The sequence below is a fragment of the Patella vulgata genome, chromosome 8, assembly GCF_932274485.2.
Source record: "Patella vulgata chromosome 8, xgPatVulg1.2, whole genome shotgun sequence".
NCBI classification, from domain to species: domain Eukaryota; kingdom Metazoa; phylum Mollusca; class Gastropoda; family Patellidae; genus Patella; species Patella vulgata.
Window position 1 is genome coordinate 24,907,813 of NC_065886.2, and position 19,482 is coordinate 24,927,294.

Sequence of the window (19,482 nt, forward strand, 5' to 3'; positions counted from 1 at the left end):
AGAAACCCAGCATACTTATATGACATTCTAGAATATTATCAACAAACACCACAAAAATACAATTTAAGAAACATTAGCGAATATAGATATCCTTATTGTAGAACAGCATTACACCAAACTTCGTACTTCCCCACAACAATTCGAGATTGGGAATTATTAGAGGACCCCATAAAGCAATCAACCACTCTTAAATCCTTCAAATATCTATACAAACAAAAATTACGTTCCTTAATACATAAAGCGCCAATCTACTACTGTAAAGGTAATAGACATGAAAATATTATTCACACTAGAATACGGCATGGGTGTAGTTCGTTGCAAAATGATTTGTATGAAATAAACGTTGTGAATGATCCCACATGTTCTTGTGGCAAATTTATAGAAAATGCCGAACACTATTTCCTGCAATGTCACTTATATGATGTAATTCGTGCTGAACTATTAAATACATTGTCAAGTTATTCTGTGATAAATATAGATATCCTATTGTGCGGCAATTCAGAATTGTCAATGGAGATGAATACAAACCTTTTCCTTGAAGTTCACAAATATATCAAACTTTCAAAACGATTTAAATTTAAATAAAAGTTATTGTTAGTAGTTACATCTTAGAATAAATTATTAGCTTTAGCTTTTTTGGTGGATAACTTTTTTTTTTTTTTTTTTTTTTTTTTTTTTTTTTTTTCCGCACCCCCCACCCCCCATTTTTTTTTTTATTTTTTATTATTATTTCTTTTTATCATTTTATACATGCATCAGTTCATTTATATACCATTTATTAAACTTTATTTTTCAATGTTTTAAATATAATTTTATATTCTCTTTATCACCTCTTCACTTATTTTATATAGAGCTTTGAGATATAATTCATCTGACTTTACTTATATTACTTATAAATTATTTATTATTGTATATACTATTTCGAAATCTTGTTAGTATTAAATAATGTCTATCATTTCTATGTATGGAAAGGGCTTTTCTAAGTTTTTGAAACTTGTGCTCAATCCTTTTGATATTTGTCAATAAAATATGTTTAAACTAATTAAATCCTTTACACTCAAAGAGTTGAAAATTGGTAGAAAGACAAGAACTTTTTTGTCCTCCGCCTTTCGAAGAAAGCAGGGGACTGTTAAAATGGGTTCGTCCGTCTGTCTGTCCATTGTCCATCCATCCATCTATCTGTCTGTCTGTATGTCCGTCACACTTTTTGGGACACAATAACTCTCCTTCTAATTGAGCTAGAATGTTCAAACTTTGTGTAGGTGTTTATTAGGCCAATGCCTTGATGGAGGGTCTCTATGGGATAAATAAAAGACAACTAACAATGTTTAATTTCTTTATTATTGTAAATGATCTTTCTTTAGCCTCACCTAAAACAAAAGAAAATGCTGGTACATTATTACTAAAATATACATACAGTTTTTCAACTTCCGAAAAGACGTTTGTGTTGAGTCCGAAATGACGCGCGACCGAAATGACGTGCTACCCAAAGCTTTCAATATCCCAAATGCGTGTTCGAATAGTGCTATCGGTTTGACATTTTTTAGCATTTTAAGTGATTAAGCAAAAAAATAAATAAATAAATAAATAAATAAATAAATAAATAAATAAATAAATAAAATATTACATGGTTTGATCTGGGTGAGAAAGGCCGATTTGGAGGACAAGGTTAAATTATTTTGTACAAAAAGTCAACCCATATTCCAAAACCAATCCGTATGAAAGTACATGTATTTCATTGCGCAAGCTCGCAGAGACCGGAAGTTGTTTATAAGAGATGCTACATAATTCTTACTTTCTGAACTTATTTTATTTCTAACTTAGTTTATTGTAACACAATGACTAATATAGCTGAAGCTAGAATTAGAAGAGAATTCAAAGAAGTTGTCAAAAGTGATGAGGTATATTTCCCTCAAAATGGATATAAAGGAGGAGAAATATGTACAATATCCCACCCCATTGACGATTCACTGATTCAATTCCAATTCAGGTCACTCAGACTCATTGTCACTGTTTAGAAAAAAAAAAGGTCTATAGGTCTTTACCTACATGAACATCAATGAATATGACAAGCAAAGACCAGTCTGAATTCCCTGTTAATTTCCATAATCTGTTATTTAAATACCTTGGGCATATTTAGAACGAGTATGGGAAACTTTCCTACTTTTAATCTTAATTTAACAACTAAACAAGTAAACAAGTTAATATGTAACAGGCATTGCCTGAGTAGAGCAAAGCTGATTATTGTCAAATACAAAACCTTAATAATTAATTTTCTCAAGTGATACAAAAAATGTTAAATAATTTAGTTTTTCTGAATTGATTTTTATTTACTATTAGATCTCAATTTTATACATTAATTTTGTTTTTAAAAAAAAAGAACAAAAAAGTGTGAGAATTATTTTCATTGACTTGAAAAATATGTGACGTCATTGATTAGACGCGTCATAGAAATAGTCATAGAAATGGTGGGTAGAATTATTTTTGTTTGTTACGTGATCTCGCTTGGGCGAGATTTGGTAAGTTGACATGCGCATTGCCTGTTTTGCCCAGTGTATCCGGTTCCGGTCTGAAATTTTTTTTAATCAACAGTCTGTGGGTGACATTTTCAATTGCGCGGTGCTTTAGAGCTTCACTCTATATTAAAGGGCCAATCCCAATAATATGTTGGAGAATAAAACTGCTTAATTTTGTGTTAAAATCCCTTAAAATGCTCTACATAATGGCCGTGCAACTAACTCAATATTTGTGATATGTTTTCAAACAACTTAAACCCGTCAGTCTTCATCTGGAAATGGAGACCGGTGTCCCAAGCTGTATTATGCAGTGTCTGGATAAAACCAGCCTTTTATTTTATAAAAATAATGTGAGGTGAAATTTACCTTTTGTTATCAAGTACAACACATGAGTTATTCACTGTATAGACCTCTAAAAGAGTAAAAGAACAGGAATCAATTATCAGGTCATTCAACCAAAAATTTAACCGGAAATCTTTAAAGGGTTACGTGTCCGGATAAGCATTTTTTACATTCACGTCCAAATGACTCAATATTTTGAGCTGAAATTTTGAGACAAGATAAAAACACCATTCCTCTGTATTTTGGCGCTTAAATTTCATACATACTCAGACTTTTATTTTGAGACTCTGTTCGAATTGAGATAGCTCACCACATAAGTAAATAAATTGATAACTACCGTACTGTCTGAACTCTAAACCATTGTAAATTTTAAACGGATTTCTTTGATTATGAACAAACTAGATCTACTTAACTTTGGTTAAATAAAATCCATTGCGCAATTCTCTCTTGAAAAATAAAATTTGATGTATTTACTTGTATTTTCGATTCAGTGAAGCTGTTGCATGGGTAGTTTAACTTTGACAGAGATTTTGACACCACGTGTTGCAATCAAAACAAAGCACATCATTTCGATCGTTTGAGTTTGGGCAATGAAAAATATCAAATGCCGCAGACTTTTGAGGTAGGCCTAGACCTATTGTGGAAGTGAAAATCACTTCAACATCCAAGAATATAATATCATCAGATGGAAGAGAGTATCATCTTTAGTCTTGGAGCATTTTGGTGGTGGCATACTAAAATAATCTGACATTCTTCTGTTATTATCGGACGTCGAAGAAGGCAGTTTAGTTTTTCGCTTCATTTATTAACGTTTCCGGCAATTGCAGTAAGAAAAAGATCAAACAAACATCATAATCCCAAACAAATCGATCGAATATTGTTCATATAGTGTCTGCCAGTTTGATCATATATAGAAACCATCAAAAAAGACACAAATATGTATTTGAAGACAATTAATTAAATCTTTGGTGTCTTAATTAGTTTAGGGTGTTGGGGGGGGGGGGGGGTGGATGGCTGATTGGTTAGCATGTGTGCGTTATATCATACGGTCTGTCATTGAATCACCTGGCGTTGTTTCGATTCCCCGGTTGTACGTGACAAAGAGTAGGGTCGCCTGTCCAACCTCGTGGGTTTTCTCTGGGTCCTCTGCTTTCCTCCCTCCCACTGCTAAAGACCCCAATGCTCAAGCGAATTATTAAAATAAAATTGAAGCATGTGTTAGTCTCAAAATGACCTAGTTTGTGTCAAGTGGATGTTAAACCCCCCCTCTCTCTCTCCTAATTAGTTTATTACTACTTTTACTGTAAATATTTGTCAACACTAATCCAAGATTAATTAATAGACAAAAGATAGTTGTATTCTTGATACCCAATTGATTGATGACTGACTCAGCCAAGCGCAATAGATTATATATAGAAACCACCAAAAAAGACACTGATATGTATTTGAAGACAATTAATTAAATCTTTGGTCTCTTAATTAGTTTATTACCACTTTTACTGTAAATACTTATCAACACTAAACCGAGATGAATTAATAGACAAAAGATAGCTCTATTCATGATACCTGGCCTTATTGATTGATGACTGACTCTGCCAAACGAAATAGACTGTAATGGGCTGGAAATTAAAGTTTTGTGGCAAAAAAAGAAAAATTATCGCCATGATTAAAAAAGAATCACTATACAGAAAAAATTTTATATTTTATCACCAAAATTATATTTTTATCACAATTGGCGGAAATGGCGATCGACAGCGTGAGCAATGGTTGTATACTACATGCATATGACCCTTTTGAAATACTAATATTTTAAAAATTCTATGAGTTTATTTATATATGCCCACATTTTATATGTACAATTTTACTGGAAAGGACCATATTTCAGCAATTTTATATGTTATTCATTACTGTACAAAGTACATATCACCCTTGCTTATTCAGGTAAAATGTCTTCAAAATAGATATATAATTTTTGTTCTTTAACAGGTTGCAGCTTGTAATATAAAAGTAGAATTGGTAAATGATACATTTAATGAGTTACGAGGAGAGATAGCAGGACCTCCAGATACACCATATGCTGGTGGTCAATTTCATTTAGAAATTAAAATACCAGAAACATACCCTTTTAATCCCCCAATAGTGAGTACAAATAACTTTTTACTTTCCCACTTCAACAGTTTAGAATTATCTTAAGACCAGGTATTGTATTGTAGAAAATGTATTATTTAGACAATAAGAGAGTATCCACCTTCTTCTATCAAAGCCCTCACTTTTGCAATTGATATAATATTAACTTAACTAATGTTTTGAAAGAAGTAAAGAATGAGATGAAGTTACCGTAAATTAAAAGGTAGCGAAAAATGCATGGGACCTACTTCTTAAATTATGTCTAGCTTGATTATATTGATTATATAAACGCAGAACATCGGACAAGTTAAGTGGGGTACATTGAATGTGGATTAAATTGAATAGTGATTGAAATGAATTGTTTGGTTAACATGTTACTTTAAGATAAGCTTATTACAAAATACTTGTGACATATTGTGCTGAAAAAATACCTTTCTATTGCAGGTAAAATTTCTAACAAAAATATGGCATCCAAATATAAGTTCAGTTACTGGGGCTATTTGCCTAGATATATTAAAAGATCAATGGTAGGTACCCACCTGACTAAAGCATAGATCTGAGTTCTCTTACATTTTAACTTGTTGGTACTCATTTAAGATTGAAAACAAAAATTTGGCTTATGTTCTGAAATGCTTTTATGGTTGAACTAACATTGTCCCCCGAGTCAATGATTTGTTTTTTTTATCTGTTTTTATTATTGATATCATCAACACATGTGTACCACAAAATTCCAAATATCTGGTACTAGTTCGTTAGTGTTTAAATCCCAAATCTTAGTTTATGACAGGGATGGGATTTCGCCTGTATCTGGACGTGTCCGACGCCATTTTCCAAACGCCAAAAATTGTCCGACCGGGAATATGCCCAATCGGACATCAAGACATGGTGAATAATATTCAAAATTCCAAAATTAATATAGTTTACTGAGTGTATAACTACCACTCAACACGATTATTGTTGATAATACGCTGGATTGATCAGGTAATTAAGTGATCAACGTATTTATCGTGTTATACCGCCTAAACTTTATGCCATTGTTTAACATTTTGGGTGATAATGATATCGAATAATAATGACTTCTTTTAATTCAGGGCTGCAGCAATGACCTTACGAACGGTTTTACTTTCATTACAAGCTTTATTGGCTGCAGCCGAACCTGATGATCCACAAGATGCAGTAGTTGCCCAGCAGTATAAAGAAAATCATAGTATATTTGAAAAGACAGCGCATCATTGGACAGCAGTTTATGCTGGAGGTATGGTATAACACTAAATGATTGGGTTAATGGTTTAGGTTATATTGTAATAATATATATACTGTAGAGGTTATTAAGTTCTCTAAATCATGTACTGTTTAATACATTGAAGTGGTTAAACAAATGGAGTGTTAAATGATATCCTCTCACGACTACGTTAATGATGTCTATGCCACCATTTATCTTGGGGTGTTAAATGATGGCCTATTACGTTATGATAAGACACCAGGTCGGAGGTCCCTGGAGCACAGATTAGCTCATTTTTTATTAACATAGGATTAATGAAACACTTATCCAAATATGGAATCCCACACTTTAGAAAAGTGGACACCCGTCATTTGCTCATCCTCCTTGGTGTCCATATTAGAACATCGTGTTTAAATCCAGGGTAGCTTCTGTGCAACTGCTCAATCAGACAAAGGAAGTACCTGGTCAGTACATAACTCATGCATGTATCCTCTTTATAAGGAACGTGCAGGGTTGAAGTTTCTTTAGACATCACTCAGAGTTCCTAGGGGAACCTCATACCCACAGTCTCCTTGGCTTAGAGGCTAGGGTGAAGACATCATTCGGAGTTCGTAGGATTTTAAGAGGGGGCGATCATCATGTAGACTTAGAAAGAAGAGCGTAATGCCGCAAAACCCAAGCCAGGGGATAGAGAACTTATATTTAGCTTATATTTAATTCCATAGCTGTGTGTGTAGTTTCCTGTATATAACCATTGTATTATGGATGTTATAAAGATATAAAATATAGTTAAACCAAAAAAGTGTTCCAGAGTCAATTGATCCTTGAAGTTTTATATGCAGCGTAAAAGTCCTGACGAGATAAGTGTCACCCTAGTGTTACAGGCCATTTTCTGGAAATTCCTGATTAGATAGTCACGTTCGTCCACGTAGTGTCACAATATGTGGCAATACAAAGTGTCAGTTTGTAGATATATTCTGTTCTGAAATCTTCATCTGAAGAAATATATCTGTAGTCTTTTGTGAGTAAATTCTTTTCCTGTTTATGGTCTTATTGTATGTATCGGATGAAGGAAATTGAGACCGAAATGTTATACGATTAAACACCACTTATCAACACAGCATCTAATTTTCTTGAGTATAAGGGATAGATAACTTATTATGTTCTGTAAGTAAATTGAGATAATTTTTAGACAACTTTCCTGCCATAGTATCACATTTAATATAATTGTATGTGTTACAGTAATATGTTGTCCTAAATTCTATTTATTTCTCTTTACAGGTCCCAAGTCATACCCAGATTTAGATTCAAAAATTTTGTCATTAAAAACTATGGGATTTGAAGAGGTAAGAGTAATAAAATTTTATTCACATGATACTGTTTATACTGTTAACATCATCAATTATTGTAAGCCATGTATTTCATCTATTCTGTACGAAGGCCCATTAGTGCCAAACAAACAAAAAATATTAATCCGTTTGAACGAGTTAGTATCTCGTTTGAACGAATTAGTATCTTGTTTGAACGAATTAGTATCTCGTTTGAACAAATTAATTATCTCGTTTGAACGAATTAGTATCTTGTTTGAACGAATTAGTATCTCGTTTGAACGAATTAATTATCTCGTTTGAACGAATTAATTATCTCGTTTGAACGAATTAATTATCTCGTTTGAACGAATTAGTATCTCGTTTGAACGAATTAATTAGCTCGTTTGAACGAATTAATTAGCTCGTTTAAACGAGTTAGTATCTCGTTTAAACGAGTTAGTATCTCGTTTGAACGAATTAATTATCTCATTTGGACGAATTGATTATCTCGTTTGAACGAATTAATTATCTCGTTTGAACGAATTAGTATCTCGTTTGAACGAATTAGTATCTCGTTTGAACGAATTAATTATCTCGTTTGAATGAGTTAGTATCTCATTTGAACGTATTCGTTATCTCGTTTGAACGAATTAATATTTCGATTGTAGCCTGCAGAAGCAGGGAAGGGACATGCAGGAATTGTGTTTTTCAAATAAAGATAATATGATTTAATGCGCGTAGGTTCTTTACTATTTCTGGCGTTAGCGCCAGTAGAAGGAACTGCACTTGTGAAAAGGGGAATTAGTATAGAATACCGTGGAAATTATCCAATTTGTTTAATGTTAGCCTGGGTTAGCCACAACATTGTAGTGAAGTCATTGTTTATGTCATGTATATGCTTAAACAGGCATTAGACAGGTATATGTATGATATATTAAGGACGTGGATTTGAAATGCACCCAATTATTAAATAAAATGGTAGATTGTGCCTTAGCTGAATTTTCACTAGCTCAGTGAACAGAACTACGGGTAACTCGTTCAAACGAGATACTAATTCGTTCAAACGAGATAATTAATTCGTTCAAAGGAGATAGTAATTTGTTCAAACGAGATACCAATTCGTTCAAACGAGATACTAATTCGTTCAAACGAGATAATTAATTCGTTCAAACGAGATAATTAATTCGTTCAAACGAGATACTAATTCATTCAAACAAGATACTAATTCGTTCAAACGAGATACTAACTCGTTCAAACGGATTAATATTTTTTTTGTTTGGCACTAAAAGGCCTTCGTAATTCTGAAATGCAATTGAAACCTTTATAGAATTATATTGAAATTGGATGTAATTTTGATTTATTTTGTTTCATATGTATTTTTAATTATACTCAAATCTGTGGCAAAATTTATTATGAATAAATATCAGTTCATACATTCTGATAATAATGTAAGGTTCTGATAGACAAGACTTGAGTCTTGAATACGACTTAACATATCATACTGTTTCTTTTCTTATAGCATCAAGCTCGTGCCGCTTTATCATCTAAAGGCTGGGATCTGGAGAGAGCTACAGAATATTTAATAAACTAATATTTAACCTGCTACTAAAATTGTGATGAAAAAGTCTGAGAAAGAATTGTTTTTGTGACAGGACACTTTGATATTCATTTGTAACAATGAAACAACTGTGAATAGTGAACTACATCTTCACAAGATTATCGTTGCAAAGTTTAGTCTGCCACACTCTACCAAATAGTATATAAATATATGTTCATTTTGTGAACTTTTTTACACAATATCTCTCAAATTATAATACATGTTTATCAGTAAGGCTGCAACGATAGAGTCAAATCTATATTGCAGTATGTTGCAATATGTATGGTTTTCAGTTAACAAATTTTTATGATCACTAAGTGTGATAAAGAATCTGTTATTATTAATTCAAGAAAAATCAGGTTTTAATTAATATCAAGGACTGTTTCTAAAAGGACTGTCTTAAAACAGTGATATTATCGAGAGATAAGCAAGGATATAGTATTTGTATAAATTTAATTTGTCAAAATTTCTAAACTAAAATGTACATGTATATTTAAAGATGGGTTCCCAGAAAAGTGTTTATCGGGTGGTTATTTCCAATAAAAGTATGGCAATTTGGGTATATATGGAAAGTAGAGATATCCAATCTTACTAGAAAAATACTGGATTCCCCGAAAAACACTCATGGAGCGTATACAAGACAAAAATGTAAGGGTTCCCCTAATCAACAGCCCGACGATTAGGAACTTCTGCACGCATGATGTCAAAGGTCACAAGCGAACATTGAGTGCTTGATGTACAAGTTGATAAACATTATGAAGAGTTAGATGTACAATACTTTCTGAGATAAAAATGACGGAAAAAGACGCGGGTAGTGGATAATCCGAGAATTTAATTAGGATTCGATATTTGTAATAAATAGTAAGCGATTAAAGACAACATCGTCTTATGTATGCAATGAATTCTCCTCTGACTCCCAAGACGTGAAGTAAACATGACCTGGTTTGATTGAATTTTAATAGCAGGGCATTCCTTCGCAATTACAATGTTTGAGAAGAATTTGAAGCATAATTATGACAAATTAATTAGTTTGAATATGTTTTTGGTCCATATATACCATTAAATCACCCAGTTTGTACGCAGGAACCCATCTTTAACATTTAGCATGGTTACAGAGATACTTATTTCCCCATTAAGGAAATGGATATTTTTCCACTGTATATTTCCATTGATATGGCTATATATTTCAATACAGTAGAATCTGCATTAAGCAGCCACCCAAGGGAATTTTCACGACTGACCGCTTAACGGGAGTGGTCTCTTAATATAATCTTGGTTCTTTTTGTGCTGACATAAATTAAATATTGCGCTTGGATGCATTGGAAACGAACATCAATACTTGCATCGGTAAATTTGACCGTCGCTGAATCTTTACTCAAGTCTCGCACATAACTTCTGTAAACTTGTCATTTGTACCAACCTTCGATACTACTGTCTACCATTGTGATGCATTCGATAATATTTATCCATTTTTGTGAAGAAAATCGATGAATTAATTTTATTTTATCAAAAAAGCATGTGAACAAAAAAACATCGATGATTTTATCACCTATTTACAGGGGGTGTAACTCCGTGTGTAATATTACAGGAGGCGCTAAAACGTCTGTTTAACAACAAAGTGGCAATGGAAAAGAGATACCAGATGATCGTGACAAAACTCGTTACTTTTATTTTATTCAATCAGTATGAAATAATGTGTCATTACGCGTGAAAACAATGATCAGGTTAGTCGTTTAATAAAACAAAAGATTAATTTAACAGATAATCCCAGGTTGATTGCTATTTTTGCATTTCTTTTTACCTGATCAGTGGGGGTCCAGTTAATTAACTACTACTCACGGGATTAGCGGGGGTGTTAAAAAGAACGACAAGATGGTATCATTCAACAATAGCCGTTGAATGGGCGATGTTTTGTTGAATTTATGAGTAAAATAGTGACCGCTGGCCGTGTTAAGAGGAGTGACCGTTGAATAAAGAGATGAAACAATAGAATTTTTACAGGGGGAATTTATTGTGACTGCTTACAAGGAGATGTCGCTGAATAGGAGTGGCTGCTCATACAGATTCTACTGTATATTGTTGCAGCCTTATTAATTAAGCTACTACCACCCGGTTTATTATTATTTATGTGTGCAGATTACTGCAGATTGTTTCATTTGCCTTATTGTAAAGGACTGTAACACAATTTCAAAACATCATGTATAGTATATCCAATCTTCACAACATCATGTTGTTGACATATGGAAGCTATCTCAATGCATTGGTTATCTGTTATTTATTATTGTTAAAAAAAAATTAGAACTGATGAATAATTGATGCAGCATCTAAAAACATACATTTTTTTTAAAGGCTTGATGCATCATTTGCATTTCCGCTAAAATATCAAATTGATCAATATACCAACGTTAGATGAGATCGTCTCCTGTCTTGGATTCAATCAGATTTAAAGTAGTCTCATCTGGTTTCTCCACTACCAATAAAAGATGGTGGTGTCTTGTTAATTTCAGTTTATCGTAACTTTGTAAATAATTAACGGATTAAATCATTTTTGGACTGATATTCTTGTTAGAGATTAAAGTTTCACAATATTGTAATTTGTTAGGGATTCCTATAGAGCTAAATGACACATCGAGTCTTTAAGTTACATTCAAAGATAGATTCCATCAAGCATAATGGGGTCAACTGTGTGACCCTCTTATGTTATTTATTATCAGAAAGAAATTGTAATGACCAGAAAATATCAATTTATAGACTCCAGTTGCCCATAAGCCCTCAATAAATTAAACAAGTTAATTATTACAGATTGTTAATCACTGAGCTTTATATTGCTATTTGAGCAAGTACATAACTCGCACAATGCTCAGCCATTCATCATTTGCATTTTGCAAGTGTTATCCATGATGGCGGCTATGTTATATCTGTAGATAGTCAAAAATGTTTTAGTTGAAATATCTCGACAATGTTTTGGGTTACAAATTAGTTTTTTCTGGTAGGTTATGTATGTTTTTCCAATTTATGGTTATATATTTAGGATCACATTGGTAATGGAAATGTCTTTACTGTATGAAATCCACACAAATTTTGAAAAATCTGATATGTTCTAAAGGTTTTGTAAAACATAACATACAAAGTTATCTGGAGGATTATAAACCATATTTTTGTGTTTTATCCAATTTATAAAAATTTAAGAGACATGAGCCATTAAATTAAATTAATAACTGTGTGCCAAAGATATACATTTTAACCAATCTGTAATAATTCCACTTTATAATTTTATAAATTATCAGTGAATAATAATAATATATTATTTACCAAAATCACAAACTATTCAACTAAATATCTGCTAGTTTTTCGTATGGAATTTATCATTTTGTTGACAGTGAACAAAATATTGGTTTTCTTCCTAAAATATCCTATATATATCAATAATGTTACAACCAGTTAAGTTGATTTAATTGTTTTCAATTGTATTTTCAAGGTAGAGTTTGAATAAATGTCCATCAATAACCTAATTGGGTTTTTTTTTTAAATTTATTTCTATTCTTCTTTTATATTCTGGAACTTCAGTTGAGCTAACTCTTAAGGAAAGTTGGACTGGTGATATTTTAAGAATAAGCATGAAAGGAGAGGTGGCTCTTCACTATAAGAGAGAATTCAGTGGATGACAATATAATAACAGGTGACGGCAACCACCCTTGTAATAGTTTTAAATAGTTACGCAAGATAGAATGAAATATTATGATGGATATATCAATAATATATCTATAAGCCATTTCCCTGTGATTTACCACATTAGGATGAGGTTACTTTTGATAAAAAAATATTTTTTAGAATTTTTTCCCAAAATTTATTGGCTTAATTATGGTGTGTGACAAAGCTTTTTGTTCTGAGCAAGCTCATATGATGTTGTTGCCTTCAACTGTATTATTTTAGAAATACTTATTTTTCCAATGCCTCCAGTGTACAAAATGCTATAGTTATTAATAAACTATTCAAAGGTCATGTTGATTACAATTTATTTAATTTCATTGTTATTTAAATTAAAAAAGAAATACCTTTTACTGTTATAGTTGCTAATTATATTTAATTTATATAAAAGTAAAACAGAAAGAAATAACTAATGGGTAGCCTTCACAGAGCAAACAAAGAACATATTTTTAAAAGTTGGTTTCCCAGCAATCTAACCACATTTTCTTTAATAAAGAAAAGTATTACTAGTGGTATCTGTAGTGATTTGAATATACTTTTCAAATCCAGCATGCTCATATTAGATCCTCTTGAAAATTAGTCAAAAATCATTCTGATTGAGTTAGTAGAATACAAGTATGGGATCTAAATCCCAGCAAAAAGAAACATGACATTGTATGTTGCTCTTCCTAGAAAATAGATTTGTAAATGTATATGTAATTAAGGATATTGAATTTCCTGGTAATGGTACTTCTCTTTAAAACAATTCCTTTTCTTTAACTTTTTTGTTTTACAAGTATTTAAATAGGTATTTTGTATCCATATTTCCTAAGAAATATTTATGAGGATCATCTACAGTTTCAAATGAAACATCTATGTTCAGCCATTTGTTCCCTTTGTCTAATTATCTAAAATATTTTGTCTTTTAATCTTTAGAAAATATGCTTAGATTATCTGCAATAAAAAATTTATTTTGATAACTAAACCACAAATCTCAAGTTAGATTTAGATTATCCGATATAAAATATTATTTTAGTGATTCTATTTTCCTTTCTCACCATTTGTTTATTTTAAGAGAATGTCATTCTGATGGAAAAGTGTAGACAACCACACCTCCTTCTGCTGAATTTAATGACAATTTCATATTTAACACTCCGAGGAAGTCATTCATTGGCCGAAAGTGTTAAGGTTTTGTTTTGTTATCCATATAATGAACAAGTTTTTAAAGCATTTATATAAAATCATGTAGTGTATGCTTTTGTTTTGATTTACATGAAATATAATAATAATTTGACTTTTCTTGACCTAGGCTAGCAGTTCAATTATGTTACAAAGCTTGTGTTATTATTGATTATTATTATAAAAGTTTCAGTTCATTAAAATTAATTATGAGTTAGTAATACACTAGATGTCCATGATTCCAAACAGTGTTACAAAACCATTAAAATTAAGAGATTGGTTAAGTGTTTGTTCATTAATGTAATATATCGCTTTGTTTTTTTCCTCTACCGTAATAAAGATCGATACTTATTATAAAGATGGTTATTTCTTTTTTTAATTACTAAAGGTTATTATATTGGGTACATATTGTGTTTCTTTGGATGGTAGAATTATTTTCAAACAGTGTTCTACACATATTCCTGAAGCAATGGCCCGAGAAATCCCTCTCTGGCCATTGCTGGATTGGCTTCTGATACTTGAGCTTTTGAGGGAGTGTGTCTATTCTTCCCGTTCAATCCAATCTATCCCATGTACAGCAACATGACAGTCCTTTGTTTTTTCTGGGTCTTCCCTAAAACATTGGACAGTGATTTAAGGTATTAAAAACGGTGAAAGTATGTTCGTCTCCTAACAGTATTGTTTACATTGTTTTCGAGTTGATAGCCTCCTTTGTCACGCTATTAGTTTTTCTGAAATATTCTGCTATGCAGTGGTTAATTGGGTATAATAAAATCGTGAGTCATGACGTAACGTTATGTAAACATATTTGGAGCTCTGTTTTAAGCGTAATGCTTTTGTAATGCAGTTAGCTATTGGTTGTTAATCGGACCATTGACCAGTCATAATTTGGAACATAAATTTGCTTTCGTTAAAGCAGTGTTTAGTGGGATTAGGTATAATCAAACGAAACACTGCGAGGAGTATGGGTTCTACAGTGTGTAGGATTTAAATTTTTCAGTAAGAATTTTGTTTAGAATTAACCCTCTTTGTGCTTTTCAACAGGTAATGGCAGTGACCTATGTTTTATAATAATCAGTATAATAAAGGAGTACATGTATACTATATATATCAATAGAAATGACTATTATATATCCCCTGTAGGGTTATTCACTTCATTTCTTGATCGTTTGGATCAACAAATCCCAGCTTATTGTTATATCTATCTGAGGGTGGAAAGGGACAATACAAAATGATTGTCAAATAAATTGTCAATTGATTGTATTCAAAGTCAGGTGGTGGATCAATCCACTATCGATATGTTGCTAGGTATAGGGTTACGAACTTTTTGAGTTTAAGATACCGACGCAAATTCTGTCTTAAAAATGTGAATATTTTTAGTTTGTGTGCATATAAACCTGATAAGTATAGGGTTAAGTTGTATGCATATTATGTTCCAGGATATCTAAAATAAAAGTGCTCAGGATAAGCCCACGGTAAGAGGAGGACCGGATAACAAGTAAATATCTTTGTTAATTATACTCTGGTAATTTAAAAACGATCTATCGAGACATTGTTGTTATTAGATTGTATTGTGGTGAAAGGAAATGTCCCGTCAAACGAGATAAAAAGTTACTTCATAAGACAGTTAATGTTGATACTTGGACAAAATAATAAAGAGGTAACTATGCCGATATAGATTTTTCCTATTCACTTTCAAATATCGATCACTTTAATCACAACTATGTTATTAATACGTTACTCATTTCTCTGAAGAGTAGTTTCCTAATCTGCTCATAACATTCTGGTAAAGTTTTGTCACGGATTCTCACGCCACCGAAGCTGTAAAAAGAATTGGTGCGGTAGGTTTGCTTGAATTTTTTTTTTTACACACATTTTACTTTGATTAACAAAAATATTCTTTTCATTTCAACTAAAAAAACTGATGAAATGTGTCCGAAAATATTTTTTTTCCTTCCGACGTTTTGCTTAATCGCGCCCGAAAAATGACATGTTTTTGATATTGATAAAAAAAAAACCCGATGTTCTTCTGTATGATTCTTCGACCTTTTGTTTCAACAACATACACACCAAGCAATGCCTTGCCTTTATCTTTAATTTTGTTTGATTATCTTACTTATATGTTATATAGAAAGCCCGCCAAACCTAACCATCGATAAATTACATTGCCACTTGGTAGAAAGTAAAATAGCTGGTATCATGGAAAAAATTTCTGAAAGGCTTTTAATATTTATTCTCTTTTCGAATTTCAGTAGTCCAACATAAACAGTTCTGAGTAAATTAAATTAGCTTATAGCATAATTTAAAAAGTATGTTGAACTAATAAAATCTATTCAACGTAGGTCTGAGCATTATAAAAATTTCCTGTATTTTCTAGAGTAATAAAATATAATTATATTTATTAGCTATTTAACGACTTTGAACTCTTGTCATTGTAGACTTTAACTACACGACAGAACTATTTATTTTATCAATGTAATAATATACTTCAAACGTCCTATCTTTTATCGTTTATAAAACCCTTTCTAACTTACTTTATTCAATAATTGATCGCTTATAATTCGACAGCTACTATATAGTATATTATCTATATTGGACCGGGCAGTATAATGGCGGAAAAGGTTTGCGTTTTGTTTTCGCTTTGATCTGTCTCATATTTGTTCAAATTATAACTTATGAATTCTATGGGGTTTTATTGGATACAGAATAACAGCAAACTTTAAAGTTTTATTTTCGATGGGTTTTTTTTTTTTTTCATTGAAGACTTTAAAAGGTCTGACAATTAGAAAATGATAATTAGTTGTCAGCGAAATATAAAACAAAATGAATTATTTCTACGTTAATTTATAATTATATTTATTGTCTATTCAAACATTGTAATACCTTTCATAAGTAAAACCTTGCATGCGGAACAGTAGACATGTAATTTATCTCGCTTAATTTCATCTCCCAAAATGATAGAAATTATCCTGACTTTAATAACAAATGCTCAAAGTTGCTACACTAGCCTTTATTATCACTTCTATTTAGTTCCTTTAAAATAATAATAATAATAATAAAATAATAAGGTAACTATGATCAAGGGGCGTTGTGACCCAGGATTTTACATGAGGAACAAGATCCCTGGCCCCCAAAATATAATATTTATATGTGTGTGCGACGGGTAATATTGGGCTGTGTGAAACATGCTAGAGTCGATTTGTATAGCATATCTGACCCACGGTGTATGTTTGACACTGGTTAAGCATTATGATTATGATTACAATGTTGAAAATCCGCAATGAAACCACGTGATTTTTTGCCATTTGCGAGGGGGCACAAAAATTCAAGGGGCGCAAAAACTCAAAACCATGACGCAAAGCTCGTCATTGAGTCCCTCTCACTTAACCCTTGCTCTGACCTTTCTATTTACATCTAATTTAATATTCTGCCAATTTATTGTATTGTAGACGTTCATGAATGCAAGAGGTTACATTTTAAAGGAGATCAATTAGCCCTTGTATTTGAACACAGAGTACCCTGGTTCGATCCCGGTGTTGGCAAGGTTCCTCGGGATTTTTCAACTTGGTTTTCACTTGTCAGTGCTGTAGCAATGAAAGTCTAGCAGCTGGTAAGGAACAGCGTCTCGTAGTCCAGATAGTACGAAAAACCGAGGTGCCATGTACAGACCGACGTGCACTTGAACGAAATCTTGACAGTTGGAATTGGAAATAGAGTAGGCCGTAGCGCCGATGTCCGGATAAAATTTCAATTAGTACACTGCATGGCGTATACTGTCCGTCTTCATTAGCCCGGATGGAGCAGAAAAGTAGGACGTTAAAGCCGACCTCACAACCCGCCTTACCACGCACGCGGCTAGTAGCTTGCAGACCAGCCGCAAAACACAGGGTTAAAAAAATTTTATGTGCAGGACCAAAAGTCTCTACGATGCAGTCCGGATCTTCTATGGTGCCGGACACACGAAAGTGACGCGTAAGTCACACGCACTGGTTTACTAAAATTTACCCCGTAGACTGCACGTAGTAGCACGCACGGTGGGTTCTTAGCTAGGCTTAAAAACCATCTCATTTCATCCCTTTTATTTGAAAAATGCATAGGTATAGACATACGTATAGGAACTAATCCGATCCGAGACAGTAACTAAAGGAACTAAGACATACGGAGTGCTCTGTGTCGCAAACTGGGCTAGGACTGGGTACATTATAACGTTTCTGTCTTGTTATTTCAGATAAAAATGAAACGGTGGCAACCTGTGAAACTTTCTGCTTTTGACGAAAAATTAGTTGAACTTGCCACATTAAAGAAAGAAGTCAGCCAACATCTTAGTCATCTAAATAGTTTACGTGTTCGGTACACTGATTGGTTCAAACGTAGACGACAAACTTTTATTGACGCAATCAAACTTATTCAAATATCCTGTCCCCGGGTGATACCCCCAGTTATCACATCTATTAGTAAATTAAGATATACGTTGGAACTGGCTCAAAAAATACCCAGGATTGGAATTCCAACAAGGACATTGTCTACGACTATCAATGAATATCTTGATTACTGGGATGAATTGTGTCGCCTGAATGTTACGGGACAGGGCATTTATCAAAAAGTTTGTGTATTTTGTGACAGTATTACCCGATTAAGAGATCCAAAGTTAAAAGTTGAAATTGACAATCTACAATCACAGTTGAATGAAAGCTGCACAGAAGAGTTTTATTTCATGGATACACATAATGAGAAACATAATCTACTCTTCTATAATATAGCTCCTCAAGATTTTAATTTCCACGGACTTTTGAGTTTTATTCCTTTTTTGTTGAGAATAGCCACCCATATTTGTTATTGGTCTTCTAAACTTTATGTAGAAAAAGAATGATGTAATGTACTATATGTTTGATCTCCTTTATTCCTAAATTTTTGAGTAAATTTAAACGTTTTGTATTGGTAGTTAACTGTGAAAAACGTTGCTTCATAAAAGGAAATGAAATGAAGTGGGGTTTAACGTCCTACTCCTATACTGGGCTAATGAAGACGGGCACACGCCATACAGTGTGCTATGAGGGAAATTTTGCCCGGGCAGCAGCACTATCGTCTACTCTTATATCCAATTCCAACTGCCAGGGGATCTTTTACGTGCATTCCAATATATACACGGGACCTCGGTTTTTCGTGTCATCCGAAGGACTAGACAGCTGTCCTTGTCAGGCCCTCCGTTCTGCACCACGTCGGAAAATCTGGATGAACTTTCTCGACCAATGCAGGGATCGAACACCCGACCTCCAGGCTAGCGAGCCAGCGTCTTAACCACCGCTTCATAAAAGGAGGTAGCCTACTAATGCAAGGGAATCAACTCTGTATTTCAAAATTTGAAATTTGATGGGGTATGCATATGAATATTCACTGTTGAACCAGCTTTAGAAGATAGGTTGTCTCTAAGGCGACCTTTGAGCATGCATGCCATAAAGAACTGGTGCTTGGTGTGCTAAAAGATCAAATTTGATGGGGTAT

At 32.9% G+C, this 19,482-nt stretch overlaps 2 protein-coding genes across 6 annotated transcripts; both read left to right on the top strand.

Moving 5' to 3' along the window:
• The first annotated feature begins 1,753 nt into the window (after positions 1–1,753).
• Positions 1,754–14,338, top strand: LOC126829572 (ubiquitin-conjugating enzyme E2-22 kDa). The gene is made up of 6 exons (XM_050559518.2): positions 1,754–1,901; positions 4,845–4,997; positions 5,430–5,512; positions 6,077–6,240; positions 7,489–7,553; positions 9,037–14,338. Exons 1-6 carry the CDS (start codon positions 1,839–1,841, stop codon positions 9,106–9,108), a joined length of 600 nt encoding a protein of 199 aa, XP_050415475.1. The 5' UTR covers positions 1,754–1,838; the 3' UTR covers positions 9,109–14,338.
• An 896-nt stretch (positions 14,339–15,234) lies between these two features.
• Positions 15,235–18,911, top strand: LOC126829570 (uncharacterized). 5 transcript variants are annotated; one of them, XM_050559515.2, is made up of 3 exons: positions 15,235–15,640; positions 17,430–17,590; positions 18,209–18,911. In XM_050559515.2, exon 3 carries the CDS (start codon positions 18,215–18,217, stop codon positions 18,848–18,850), a length of 636 nt encoding a protein of 211 aa, XP_050415472.1. In that variant the 5' UTR covers positions 15,235–15,640; positions 17,430–17,590; positions 18,209–18,214; the 3' UTR covers positions 18,851–18,911. The 5 variants fall into 5 exon arrangements, with proteins under 5 accessions (XP_050415472.1, XP_050415474.1, XP_050415470.1 ...); XM_050559517.2 differs by lacking the exon at positions 17,430–17,590 and having other exon boundaries at positions 15,235–15,455; XM_050559513.2 differs by lacking the exon at positions 17,430–17,590 and having other exon boundaries at positions 15,236–15,640.
• Positions 18,912–19,482: the final 571 nt, after the last annotated feature.

What these genes read in the sequence shown, in the direction of transcription:
- LOC126829570 (XM_050559513.2), top strand. Translation starts at nt 15,611, where the DNA reads ATGTTGATACTTGGACAAAATAATAAAGAG. An exon ending in TTGGACAAAATAATAAAGAG is followed by an intron (nt 15,641 to 18,208) that starts GTAACTATGCCG and finishes TTGTTATTTCAG; the next exon opens with ATAAAAATGAAACGGTGGCA.
- LOC126829572 (XM_050559518.2), top strand. Translation starts at nt 1,839, where the DNA reads ATGACTAATATAGCTGAAGCTAGAATTAGAAGAGAATTCAAAGAAGTT. An exon ending in ACCCTTTTAATCCCCCAATA is followed by an intron (nt 4,998 to 5,429) that starts GTGAGTACAAAT and finishes TTTCTATTGCAG; the next exon opens with GTAAAATTTCTAACAAAAAT. An exon ending in AAACTATGGGATTTGAAGAG is followed by an intron (nt 7,554 to 9,036) that starts GTAAGAGTAATA and finishes CTTTTCTTATAG; the next exon opens with CATCAAGCTCGTGCCGCTTT.